General features: G+C 32.9%; 1 protein-coding gene across 1 annotated transcript; it reads left to right on the top strand.

The window, feature by feature from the left end:
- Positions 1-4735: 4735 nt before the first annotated feature.
- Positions 4736-11083, top strand: casp21 (caspase 21, apoptosis-related cysteine peptidase; the record flags this gene model as incomplete). Its single annotated transcript, NM_001386318.1, is given in 6 exon segments — positions 4736-5200; positions 5431-5519; positions 9115-9249; positions 9332-9510; positions 10082-10205; positions 10286-11083. Coding segments are annotated over 6 exon segments (801 nt in total). The 5' UTR covers positions 4736-5171.
- Positions 11084-15032: the final 3949 nt, after the last annotated feature.

Genomic DNA, 15032 nt, shown 5'->3' on the forward strand with positions numbered 1-15032 from the left:
GTTCGATTGATATTTATACATCATCTAAAAAGTGAATAAATTAGCTTTACATTAATGTATGGTTTGTTATGTACAATAGTGCGATATTTGGCTAAGATAACAACTAAAAATCTGGAATCTGAGGATGCAAAAATATATAAACATTGACAAAATTGTCTTTAAAATAATCTAAGTTCCTAGCAATCAATATTCCTTCCTTCATTTTTCTTCAGCTTAGTCCCTTTTTTTTTTTTTTACCAGGGGTAGCCACAGCGGAATGGACTGCCAACTATTCCGGCATATGTTTTACGCAGCGGATGCCAGCAATTCGTATAACTAATCAGAAATCAAGTTTTGATATATTTACAGTAAAGCCTTTAGACCAGGGGTGTCAAACTCAATTCCTGGAGGGCTACGGCTCTGCACAGTTTAGTTCCAACCCTAATCAAACACACCTGATCAAACTAATTGAGTGCTTTAGGCTTGTTTGATACCTACAGGAAGTTGTGTGGAAGCAGGGTTGGAACTAAACTCTGCAGGGCTGCGGCCCTCTAGGAATTGAGTTTGACAACCCTGCTTTACATGATATCTCCATGGAACAAGATCATTACTTAATGACTAAATGTTAATATTCTACAACTTTTTGGCATAAAATAAATATTTTTTTATTTTGACTTATACAATGTATTTTTGGCTAATTCCTACATGATTAACCATGGAAATAAACATCGGTTTTGTGGTTTGAAAATACCAAACAAATCCAAAAAAAGATCCAAACGCACAATAAATGTCATTTTTCCCAGGAAAGGAAGAAATTCTAAACAATCAGGGAAAAATTATCAGTGAATCCATTTTAATTACCACACAAACTATAAACAGCATAAAGCCAGCATAAGAGCTTTATGGTCTGCTTTGATCCTCAAACACTGTAGTCATAGCTGAGCTGGAAAATGTTGGTTCATGTTGTCATACTGTAAAATGATATGAATCCACTTTGCATGCACTTCCAAAATATATGAACTCAAGCTTTAAATTATTTGATAAAACCATACCAGAGTTACTGTTTAGTTTACTGTGATTCAAGGCCGGAGTGGGACTCCTTTTCAGCCCTGGAGTATCAAGCCTCAGACCGGCCCACCTCAGTTCACGACTGACTATATTAAAATCAGGTCATTTCCAAATCAGTTTCTAATTACACTATCACGTCTTTTTTTGAGAAAACAGCCGCTTTAGAACTTTAAATGTTCAACAACCCTAACAGTATTATATGTCTTAACAATAAATCTGATAAAAAATTTACTTTGATGAGGATCTTACCCGGGTCAGCAACGTCGTAACCTAACGTGCTAACCACTGGACCACAATCTATACATAGAGTTGTGACTCATCTGACTTATTAACCTGCAGGCTATATCTTGCTCACGAAGCTGCGAGAAAATAGATAAAAAGAGCAGAGCTGCGGTAAAATAATGAATAAAAAGGCTGTGTTCAAGTAAATAAATAAATACATTTAAAAAATGTGACTGCTGAGAGCAACAGATTCTGGAGCTAGGGAAAAAAGCCCTCGTGGCCAAAAAACAGACCGGCCCACCGGGAATTCTCCCGGTCCTCCCGATTAGCCAACCCGGGCCTGCTGTGATTATTCAGGAGGCCTCCAGAGATGAAATTCTTGATTTGGCAATGATGTATAATGTTTTTTGACACATACTGTAACCAGACTTGTTCATGATTTGACCAATCTAAGCAGACTAAGCTCTTGGAAATTGGGGTTTAGGTAAACTTAGATTCTTGAACAAACTACCTAACTTTTTTTTAACCATGCAGGAAAACTGCTTATATATATATACATATATATATATATATATATATACATACATACATACATACATACATACATACATACATACATACATACACACACACACACACACACACACACACACACACACACACACACACACACACACACACACACACACACACACACACACACACACACACACACACACACACACACATATCAGATATTAGATCTTTTATTAGATATTAGATATTATATGAGAATTTTGACTGATACAAGGTTTTTTTGGCTATTTCTGCAAAATTAACCATACCTGTATATACAGGGCTCAGCATAATTGGATACACCATCCACAATAAGTATATAGTTAATATATATTGCTGCATTTGAACTAAAAAGATTTATTAAACCGATATATTTATTAAAATAATATTTTAGTCACCAAACATCTTTAGAAATATAAAGATAATACATTTAAATTCAAGCAAAAATAAAAAATAAAATAAATAATATTAATAATAATAACTACTAAATCATAACTAAATTGTATATATGTATATGTATAATGTTTATTTTTATTTTTGTTTTTAAACTTTTATTTATTTATTATTTTTGTTTACATAAAAAGGGTAACTTGTTAGTTAGTTAGTTAATGGTTTGTTAATGGCATGAATTGTCACCTAAACTAGTTTTTATTCAATATACTTTCACATTTTTTTTTTTATTTAATATTTTTCTCTAACATATAGATTTGAGTGGACCATTATCATAAATAATTAGCTTGGCACTGACTAATCTAGACTAAAGCATATGCACAAATATAAAATTGTATAGCATCTTATAGAAATCTACCTACTTATATATTACATAGGATAGATGTAAACATATAGTATTTTAATCCCTATTTGCTGTGCATTTCATTTATGATGCAGTTGCAACCTACCTAAACTGAAGAAATCCATTGTATTTGTTTCATTCGTTTTACTCCTCAGCTCATCTCCAAGACATGCATCCCCATATGGAACTGTAATGAGATTAAGATGCACTGAAATGACAATGACATTCAGACCTACATTCACCAGCAAAAAAACTAATCAGCCCCCTTTAAACAACCACAGAGTCTGCAAAACCAGCCCATATGGCCTGTTTAAAACTGTCCCATCCTCATCCTCAATGCTGTAAGCAAGACCCCTCAGATGTAACCCTAAGTACCCTGATAAAGAGTAATCTGCAGCTGTCTGCATTACAGTGACACATGCACACCACGCTTCTAAACGCAGGGCTTAGTACACAAGAATGAGTGTGATTGGATTATGAGTCGCAAATCTTTTTGACAGCACACACACCATGAGCACTTCATCATGCTGTCACAATGCAATGACCTGAAACTCCTCATATAGTTCAGCTATAAATATATCTATATTTTTAATGATGTAGTAGTAGTCTAATGAGGTAGTTGTTTTTTAATTAGTTGATTAAGTACATGACGCCAAGACATGTACATTTATGTGATTTCTGGATTATTGCAAATAATACATATCTAGTCGTATCTGCTGCTATAATTATATACATGAACATCACTATAAAATCGATATACATAATGATATAATGCATAATTTGTTACATTTCTGCTCTTTCTCTAAACTAGTGGCCTTTTGAAACGAAGTCGCTGCAAATTCCCGGTAGAGGGAGCCATTCCGCTTATTATCACCGTTTCAACACTATTGTTATTATGATTAAAAAATCCAGGTAACTTTGCCTAACTTATAGATTTAAAATGGATATATGATTACTAAAATGTCAATTTTGAGCGAACCCGAATAGCAGAGTTATATTGTATAATTTAAGTAGTTAGCTATAAGAGGTTGTCCCTTAATTGTGGTTGTAAAAGTCTGTTTGCTGTTTTAAATAAGTTGCTTTGATATATTTTTTTATAAAGTTTTATATGGATTATATACTTTAAATGACTAGCATCAACACAGGTGAACTATGATAAATAAAAAGCAGCTGATGTGTCGAGAATTTAAAACACTACATTAGTGTTTTATAAAAAAATTTAATCTAATAGTTTAAATATCCTTGTTTCTTAGTTATAGACACACTTCTTTGTATTGCATTTTTACCTTTTACATCTCTTTGTTGTTCTTGTTTTTTTTTAGAACAATATTAGGCTGTATTCCTTATATTTGATTTATTTTTAAAAACAGTGTAGGTTATGTCCTTCTAGGTGCTAAATAAAAAGCACACCTCTCTGCTTTGAAAAGGAATGAGGGTTTATTATAATGTATAAGTAGGCTAAGTAGGCCTGCCAAAACTCAAAATGTAGCTTGCGAGCAATTCCAGCGTTTTGGATGTGACATTTGCAGTAAAAACTCAAAACATAAATTTACATAAGCATATAATCACATTATACTAAAACATCTGTTTATATTTTTCAAAACTACTAACCACAGAGTTATGGGATCAGAAAAATATAAATCTGTAAACATTTATTATAATTTAAATGAGGAAAATAAACATGCTTTATAGATGTTACCAAAAGGTTTAAAAAAAGTTTGAAGTATATACTTTGTAAAAATTCTGTGAATTAAACTGCACAAACCAAAACAAATAATGCTCATCAAAAGGATAAGAGTCGGCTCTCTAGAACATTTTAACATTTTAACATTTTAGAGTATTTAACAGTACTATAACCCATCCCCCCTCCCCCTAAAAAAATAAAATAAAATAAAATTAAATAAAATAAATAAAAAAACTTAGAAAGGGTTTTGCTATTTTGGTGAAAACTTGGGAAGGTTGACATTTGCATTTCCTCTCTTTACCAGAAATGTTTTTATTTTTTTTTTATTTTTTTTTTTTTAATTTTTTTTCAACTTGGCTATATGCTTCATTCTCTATATCACAAGATATCCGAGGACAGTATTATTACTTTTTTAGGTACAAGTCTATATTTTACACGCATTACTCACAGAAATATTTTTTCTCTTCTGGTCTCTGATAAACCCCGCGAACTTTGGTTTCCTCACAGCGCCAAATAAGGAGAAAAAGAAGTGTACGTCATTGAGGTTTGGTTTTCATTCGAAATTTCAATGGACTAAAGACTGTAATACCATGAACCTGACGTGTAAATACAATCATTACATTTATTGTCTGAGTGTATGTAGAATTTCCCCTGGTTTTGTAATGTGAAAACCTCACGAATCCAAGTGCAGCAGATCCCGACCGCACGTCACATCATTAGTCACCGGACTTTGAAATCCTGCGCAGTAAAACGAAAGCAAAAGACGAGGGAAATGTAGATTGAGACGTGAGATTGTACAACGGGTCTTCATTCAGTATTGCTGTCTTTCTAGCACGCGACACAGTGTTTTTTAAGGAGTCAAGTTTTAGAATGAGTTTACAAGCTTCTAAAGACAACAGGTAAGCCTCTTAGTTTATATAATTTCACTAACAAAATTGTATTGTGTTTATATTTTAATTAATATTTACGTGTAATTAATGTTTACGTGGCTTGTTGTTATATTTTGACAACTTTTACATTACATGTACACTGTACTTGATCTGAACTGTCAAACCAATGCTAGTTAATCATATTTAAGAGAATTTCTCCCTTTTGGCTTTGTGTTTTAAAGTGTATGTTGTGTTTACAGTGCTGTTACGAAGCCCTGTGCATTTGAGCCCTATAAGAAGCATAAAAACATCGGCAAATGTTTAATCATCAGCAATGAACACTTCCCTGGTGAGTTGTCTGTCAGTCTGTATTTGATCTATGACCTGCTTACAATATTTGAACTTTTGTTTAAGAGGTAATTGCCCTATTAAATGGCAAATATAAAACTATTCATCATTTATATTGCAAATCGTATCATATTGTACCTTGATGTTAATTATGTAACAGGTATTGGCTTAAAAAAACTGAAAATTATTATATTATTAAATATAATTAATAATTATTATATTATTCAATTAGCTGAATTTCTTTTCAATCTGTATCTTAACTGAACAAGGATTAAGTAGTTTAATGCATTACTTGTTTACAGTATTTAAATGCCTATTTAAATGTCTGGAAAAACTATAATATTTATCCTGATGCAACTATCTGTAACATGAATTTGCATTTTGTTAACACATTTCCTGTTACGAAGCCCTGTGTATTTGCGCTATAAGAAGCATTAAAAACATAGGCAAATGGTTAATCATCAGCAATGAACACGTCCTGGTGAGCTGTCTATTAGCCTGTATTGGGTCTATGACCTGCTTACATTATTTGAACTTTTGTTTGAGAGGTAATTGCCCTATTGAATGGCAAATATAACTATACTACTCATCATTAATATTGTAAACCAAATCTTGAACATTACACTCTCACAGGCATCTTGATCATTTCTTTTCAATCTATATCTCCACTGAAAAAGCATAAAGTAGTTTAATTCATTATTTGTTTTATTATATTGTATTGTGTACTTTGTTTACAGTAGACGCCCCTTTAAATGTTTAAAAACTAATATTTATCCTTATGCAACTATTTGCAAAATGAATATGCAATTTGTTAACACACTTCCTTTAACCTTGATTCTTGCTGACTTCAGCTATTCTGTTTTGAGGTTTAATACCACAGTGGCTTCTAGTCTTAAGTTTCTACTCATGTGATTTTCAGCAATCTAGTCCTGTTTTGTTGCCTTTCTGTTCCTTATATATTAAAAAAAAACTTCCCCATAGCTTGCTTTGCATTGATGAATGGTCGACTCTACATTTATGCATAATGTAAAAGATTTATTAAATTAAAAGGAGTTATGTGAGTATAATATATAAAACTTTTTTAAATACATTTTATACATGTTGATTTTAGGGTTCTGCAAAAGCAAACCTTTGAACACGGGTTTCGATGTGCATGTTTTTAAATTGTAGGTTTATTGTTTTTATCTGAACTACAAACACGCAATTTTATTAACACAATGACACCATGTAAATTGTGTGTTACTTGGTGATCCCACTTTTTAAAGAATTGCTATGTTACACTAATTACTTGGAATGCATAGCGTTTTAATATTATTACTATTATTATTATTAGGGCTGCACAAAATATTGTTTTGACATCTATCTTTTTCTAAAATAAATGATTCAAAGATGATTCCTTGGATTTACTCTTTTTTAAGTTATGTGGTTGTAAACAATAAATTTAAATTAAGTTGAACGTTCCTAAATTAGTTTGTTTGTTTAAGTTTAACGCATAAATTGTTTGCAACAATTCTGCAGACATATTTTTTTCAGTGCAATGTGCAAATCCCAGCCTGATCTCACGAGAAAACGTAAGTATTTTACGTTTTGCCAGTTTAGTGGCTAATTCGTACAAGTTCAGTCGTACGAAATTGTACGATTTTAAAAAGGAGGCGTGGCACCTAACCCCACCCTCAAACCCAACCATCATTGGGGGATGAGCATATCGAACTAAATTATACGAATTAGATCGTACGAATACATACGAATTAGACACTAAATCAAAAAGTTACGAATAACTGTGCTATTGTGTTGGCAAATCCACAATAGTCACATCGCAGGATCTGCAATGCCTGTTCAGGTGAAGTTCAGTTTTAGTTTATTCATCCATTAGGAAATTTAAGTTGGATTATTGTTGATTAAGAACAACCTTTTGTAGTTCAGCCTTAATAGAAAGAAAGTTTTTCATTTGAAAGTTTGCTTTGTTTTTAAGGCCTGACTTAGTGTATTCAAATCGTTTGTGTTTAAGAAATTATACTATTTAGTTTTAACTTAGATTAATTTTTTATTTTTATACAATGAAGACTGTGCAGTGTTGTTTGTTTACAATTGATTATTTAATTTCTGTACCTGAATACAGACTTTCCAGAAAAACATAAAATGCTGTCTGTTTGATTGATGCAGATTGTCTGTCCAACGTAATCCTCCCAATCAATATAAAATTATGAAGTCTTTTCAAATTGAGCTATTCAAGTCATCTGATCAAATTATATTCATATTGCTAAATATTGCAGAAAAAAGAAACATGACATTGTCAGTTTTTCCGTTACCGTGCAGCCTTAATTTATGATAATAATAATAATAATAATAATAATAATAATAATAATTATAATAATTATAATTATAATAATTATAATTATTAATTTATTAAATAATTCTTTTTGCAAACCTTTAAAAATAACTTCAAACAATTTTTGAACATTCTGATAATTGAAAATTACTCCACAATTAAACACATATTCCCAGGCTCATTGGAAATATGTGCCCAGGGCTACATTTATGATACATATTTCTCGATTCTCAAAATGTCGCCCTAGGCACCAATTCCCTATGAGTCTGAGTTGTTTAATCATGTAGGCTAAATGATTAAATGACAGATGTTAGATTTTATTTCACAATTTATTTATGTTATATACAGACAGTATTATTCATAATTTCATAATTCACCAGCATTTAACAAAAATATACATAAATTGGATCTTGGTTACATGGGGAAATATGCTAAATGAATGTATACTGTATATATATATATATATATATATATATATATATATATATATATATATATATATATATATATATATATATATACATACATACATACATACATACATACATACATACATTCATACATTCATACATTCAAGTGTTTTAAGTCACGTTGATCAGCTCATTTGTCTATAAGCTGACATACGAGTGATCTGTTAATGAATCACTGCTTTAAAATGTTCCAATCTCTGTGTATCTGTCGTTACACCCATTAAACAGCGGTGAATTCGGTCAACTGATGACCTTCATGGCCAATCACAGTCATTTATGTTGAGCATGTGGACCCAATGGTAAATTAGCAGTGTTTAAGAACATGCTCATATTCACAGGAAACGGACGTTAAAAAAATAAATTCAGCATGAATTGGTTCAGAATTCTAGTATTGTATATATATGTAAAAAATTAAACACATATTCCCAATCAGGCTCATTGGAAATATGTGCCTGGAAATATGTCACAGCTAAATGTTCGCTGTGATTAATTATTCACTGAAGTATTAACATTTAATCACAACCCAGGCTCATTGGAGAGATGTGTCCAGGGCTACATTTTTGAGAACCAAGAAATATTGGTTCATAGTGGTATCATATTTTTCATCAAAAGTTATTTTTATTTCATGTGTTTGATGACTGATGATTCATTTGATTGCTGAATAAACTTTCAACCCCATTTTTTTGTAATTTACAGCTTTCTCAATAGATCTAAAAGAATCACTGAAAGACTGCTTAAGTGTTATTACCATATAATTAAATACAGAAACAATAAATTCCTTACACATCCATTCTCAGATTCACCACGTTTGTATAGAAAGGGCAATTCAGTAGACGAACGCAGACTTTCAAGCACATTCAAGTCCCTGGGTTTTCATGTAAAGGTGGAGAACAACCTGTCAGCTAATCAAATGATGGGTGCACTGAGGAAAGGTACAGAATGGTGTCTTTTATTCAGAATACTGGTTGTGTCATTATGCCTGTATAAATTTATAAACTTGGTGTTTTGCCCCAGTGTCTGAGGAGGACCACACAGATAATTCCTGCTTTGTATGTGTGCTGATGAGCCATGGAGAGGAAGGGACAATCCTTGGATCGGATGAGCGCTGGATCCCTGTCAAAACGCTGACCTCTCTTTTGACCTCTGACCTCTGCCCTAGCCTGCGGGACAAGCCAAAAATTTTCTTCCTACAAGTAAGTGTCACTTTTGTTACTTCAGACTTAGAGAAAACTGAACAAATGTCTCTAATTCTTTCCACTATCGAAAAGTGAAGCCAAAATTTCACATGTATGGCTGCTGCCATCTTGTGCAGATTAGAGCCAGACTCTGTGCTTTAACGATGAGTTGAAGCTGTGGTGTTAAAGTCCCAGACAAACATCCTAAGAACTATACAAAATTTTGTTTGCAAACAGTTTGCCTCATGTTTTAATCATTTACATCAGGGATGTCCAGACTCAGTTCTGGAGGGCCGGTGTCCTGCAAAGTTTACTTCCAACCCCAATCAGACAGCTGACCTAGCTAATCAAACTCTTACTAGGCTTTCTAGAAACGTCCTTGCAGGTGTGTTGAAGCAAATTGGAGCTAAAATTTGCAGGACACCGGACCTCCTAGATCGAGTTTGGACCACCCTAATATACATGGAGAATTGTGTGCTATACTGCAGCCAGCCACAAGGGGGCGATGAGCATATTTTGGCTTCACTTTTTAAAATGAGTGAGGAATCCTATTTTACAGTATTTATAATTAAATTGATAACATTTTCAGGCCTGTAGAGGAGTGGAATATGATCCTGGTGTCGAAGCAGACAGTGTTGAAGCTTCGGAAGACTTCTTCGGAATATCTGACGTCCCTGAGCTGGATTTTCTCTGCTGTTATTCCACAGTGGAAGGTTTGCATCAGCAACGTTGATTGTTTTTATGTCATTTTTATATACTCTCCACATGCATTAAAAAACTTATTTCTTTACAGGCTACTTTGCATGGAGAAATCCAGAAACGGGGTCTATATTTATCCGTGAACTTTGCAAGACGTTGATGGATTGTCGTCTAGAGATTATTCAGATTCTGACAAGAGTAAACCATCATGTGGCTAATTACTTCCAATCTTACACCTTGGAACTGGAAACAAATAGGAAGAGGCAGATGCCATGCTTTGCCTCTAGACTGACCAAGGATTTTTACCTTCATGTTGCAGAGAAGAATAAGAAATTGTAACTGTTATTCACTTGCATCAATTTTGTGCAAGTAGAAGCAGCAGTGTTCACAGGGCATTCACAGGGTTTCTGCCAGTCATAATTTGTCTTTCCACAATTTGAAAAGAACTTTAATAAAATTCATGACATTAAAAGTTATTTAAAGTATGTTTTAAAGAGTAAATTACACATTTAAACATTGTATTATTTTGTAAAAGCGCATCACTTTTTCCAGTGTTATCAGAAGGTGCTTAAAAAGGCATATGTTCTAGTTCAATTATTGGTATGTTTTCTGTACTGTAGTGTTAAAAACAAAACAACTGACATAAGTACAAATATGCATTGTCAAACTCTAAACTGTTGATAAACAACTCATTGTTTGCCACTTATAAATTTACATTTAGAGGGAAAATTGCTACAGTGTGTTTCATTCAACTTGTTCATTGAATCTTTTTTGTCCTTGGTCTTAAATCCATTAGGTTTACTTTCAAAATCCTGTATTTAATATTCAGTGTTCTTTAAGATTTATTTGTTAATCAAATGTACAAGATAGCAGACCATTAAATCAGTTTGAAGTAAAATTAAGAACGTCATACATACTGTAATCTGTTTGATATTTTTGTTTTTTGTGTTTTACAAAAAAATCTGCAAACCAAAAGATAACATTATTTATAACAGGTAAGTATTACTGCTCTATAGATGACAGATGTTAGATTTTATTTCACAATTTATTTACGTCATATACAGACAGTATTTTTCACAATTTCATAATTTACTAGCATTTAACAAGAAAATATACAATAGATTTTGGTATGGGGAAATATGCTAAATGAATATACATCTCTCTCTCTCTCTCTCTCTCTCTCTCTCTCTCTCTCTCTCTCTATATATATATATATATATATATATATATATATATATAGCATATATATGTATAGCATAATAGTTTTAAAAACTTATTTCTAATAACTGATTTATTTTATCTTTGCCATGATGACAGTAAATAAAATTTTACTATATATTTTTCAAGACACTTCTATACAGCTTAAAGTGACATTAAAAGGCTTAACTAGCTTAATAAGGTGAACTAGGCAGGTTAGGGTAATTAGGCAAGTTATTGTATAACGGTGGTTTGTTCTGTACCTTATAGAAAAAAAAAATGTTTAAAGGGGCTAATAATTTTGTCCCAAAAATGTTTTTTAAAAATAATAACTGCTTTTATTCTAGCCGAAATAAAACAAGTAAGACTTTCTCCAGAAGAAAAAATATTATCAGACATACTGTGAAAATTTCATTGCTCTGTTAAAAATCATTTGTGAAATATTTAAAAAAGAAAATAAAAATCAAAAGGGGGCTAATAATTCTGACTTCAACTGTATTTATATATATATATATATATATATATATATATATATATATATATATATATATATATACATAACCACAGATACTGGGAGTGTTTTTAAGTCACGTCGATCAGCTGGTTTGTCTATAAGCTGCATACGAGCAATCCGCTGATAAATAACAGCTTTAAAACTTTCCAGTCTCTGTGTATCTGTGGTTACACTCAGTAAACAGCGATGAATTTGGTCAACTGATGACATTCATGGCCAATCACAGTCATTTCTGTTGAGCATGTAAACCCAATGGTAAATTAGCAGTGTTTAAGAACATGCTCATATTCACAGGAAATGGATGTTTTTAAAATTTCAGCATGGATTGGTTCTGAATTCCAGTATTGTGACAACCCTAATATGTGTGTGTGTGTAATTATATATTTTTATTTGTGTCTGTTAGCCTTAAATTAAATCATCTGTGGCCCATGAATAAATACTACACTTAAGTTACACTTGATGAAGTGAAGTTTTCTAAGCTTATTTTGAGAGGATCACATGCTAAGATTGAATGCGGCTGGTCTCACATCAACAATCATCGATAAACCAATCAGATGAATCCAAGCCTACATAAATAGTCCATTTTTCTTACCTCCCTTATCTTCGTTTTGAAGAATCCCCCTATCAACCCCATCTCCCCCTTTTCCTCCTATACCAAGGTAAGCGCTCAAGACCTAGCTGATCTTGGGCCCCCTTCTATGCTAAATGACCAGGTGGGAGCCCTGAGTTCAAGTATCTCCGAGCTCAGGGTTCTCTCCCAGGACAGCATGCCAAACTTGCAGTTAGTATCAAGCATTAGCTAAGTGTGAACACTTAAAAGGTAGTTTACCCACCCGCTGGAGAAAAAGAATAGGCAAAACCAAGCCAGGCACAGCATAACAAGCAAAACCAACAGTAGACGCTATGCCATTATTGCCTGTAACAAACCCATTAAGAATCCATAACAGAATATAAGGAGCATGCATAATAACCATGGTCGCTGTAATTATTATAATGAGATGAAACGCTCTTCTCTTCATGTGGTTTTCGTCTTTGTCTTTCTTTCTCTCTCCTGGTCCTGACTGCTTCAGAGCTCTGAGAACAGCCACAAGACAAAATAACTGGACTAAGAGGAAGAGCATAGGCTGCACCAACATGTAATAGAAGTAAAATTGGATCAAATAGAACCTCCAAGCTATATAAACAACCACACAGGCACCAAAGGTTACCATCCAGACAATAACCGAACTCGCAACTCTGTATCTTAGAGGCCTGAACTTCAGAAAGACGACAGGATGAACCACGGCCAGGTAACGCTCAATACACATCAGACACTGAAATAGAGGACGACAAGTCATTACTAGCCCTGTAAGAATAACCCACATAACCAACGGGATATTTAATGCATGCCTGAGTAGACTAATAAGAGCGTACATACACAGAAGAATGTCATTTATGGAGAGATTGAGAGTGAAGAACTCTGCTGCGAGTCCATTGCCTGTTCCTGTCACTATTAGCCAAATCACATAGGAGTTGACAGGAAAACCAAACAGCACACTTATGGAATATATCCAGTATTCATGTATATAAAGGTCCATTATAGTCTTATTAAGGTGATCAGCGTATGGTCCACTACTTGGGGAGATCTCACTGGAGGTGTTCATCTTCACTTCATGAAATCTTAGAAAAATAAAATAAGAAAAGCTGTTAGGGAACAGTGTTGTGTACCAGACAATTCTGTTAATCAGATCAAAAATGCTTTAGAAAAAAAAAAAAACTCTTAAAATGTTCTTTAAAAAGCAGTTTTTTTGGGGCAATATAGTGACTTAGTGGCACTTAAAAAAAGGTTTTATGACATATATTTTGCTATCCAAATACTTAAATTACCCCATTACCACAAAATTACCACAAAATACTTGATTACCACATCACACGCATTTAACACAGCATTTGTGCTGGTATTTAAATAGTCAGCTGTTCAGCAGTACCTGTTTCTACCGCAGGTGGCAGTGAGACTGTTGTCACATGGCAAGTGTTGAAAAAACCCCGCCATTGAAGCTGATGAGGTAATACAACAGTTTCACGAAGCTGAATAGTTCTAACTACTGATGATGCTTAATATTTGTTTTTACAGTATAAAATGTGTGCAGTTTTGGTGAAATAAAATAACTAATCAAAATGTGCGCTATATTAATGTAGTGGAGTGTAGAGCACAAAGTAAAGCGGGGTTAAATGTAACACATTGTTTTAAGGTATTTGCTCAGGGTTAACCATGTAATAATGCAAATAAATGCATTGTATAATAATACATAATTGGATAGTAGCTAATGCAAATCAATTCAAATGCGTTTATCCAATAAACAAATAAATAAATAAACATACTGTGCTATGTAAAATAAAAAAGAAATGAGCCAATTGCTGAGGAAATATAGCTTCTCTTTAAAGTAAACTGAATTTAAATTAATTGTGTGAAATCTGCCTTTAGAAGTACAAACCCTCTGTCTGTTACAACTTGGGGTAAATAGTAACATTTTTACTCCTGACACTTTTGGCAATACTGCACAGAAACCACAGGTCCGGCGATCATATTTCCAGTGCTCATTTGTAGGAGAGGCTTGTGTGTTGTTGGTAAAAAAATAATATTGTTTTTCTAACCCTATTACTTTGTTCATTATTTGACCAAAACCAAAAATAAGTATTACTTTGTGCCTGCTCTTCCCTAAATACATGCAAATTATTCAGAAAAACGTCAATTGTACTAGCTTTCTAGATATGATATGACATATTTATCATATGATATAGCCAGTCACATCTGTTTCTGTAATAGTTAAATCACAGTGAGTTCATGTATCTAGCCTATTATTTTATAGCGATATTCTGTAGCATGCTATGTCAGCATTGGGTTATAAACCTACTTTATTCTTACGAAAATACCTGATGGCTGGAAGAGCACATATAGATAGTCAATTAAAGCCTTTTTATTTTTATGCAGATCTTATTTTCATTCATTCAACTACAGCAATAGCTGGATGCCTTCATCTTTATTAGGGATTTCCTGGAACTTTTGTGAAGCATATATGGAATTTTTGCTCAAGAGCATTACATGATTTTTTATTAAATCACAAATAGTAGCCTATTGAGAAGTTTTTAC

This window comes from Danio rerio, chromosome 21 (assembly GCF_052040795.2).
Source record: "Danio rerio strain M-AB ecotype USA chromosome 21, GRCz13ab, whole genome shotgun sequence".
In the NCBI taxonomy this organism is placed as follows: Eukaryota; Metazoa; Chordata; class Actinopteri; order Cypriniformes; family Danionidae; genus Danio; species Danio rerio.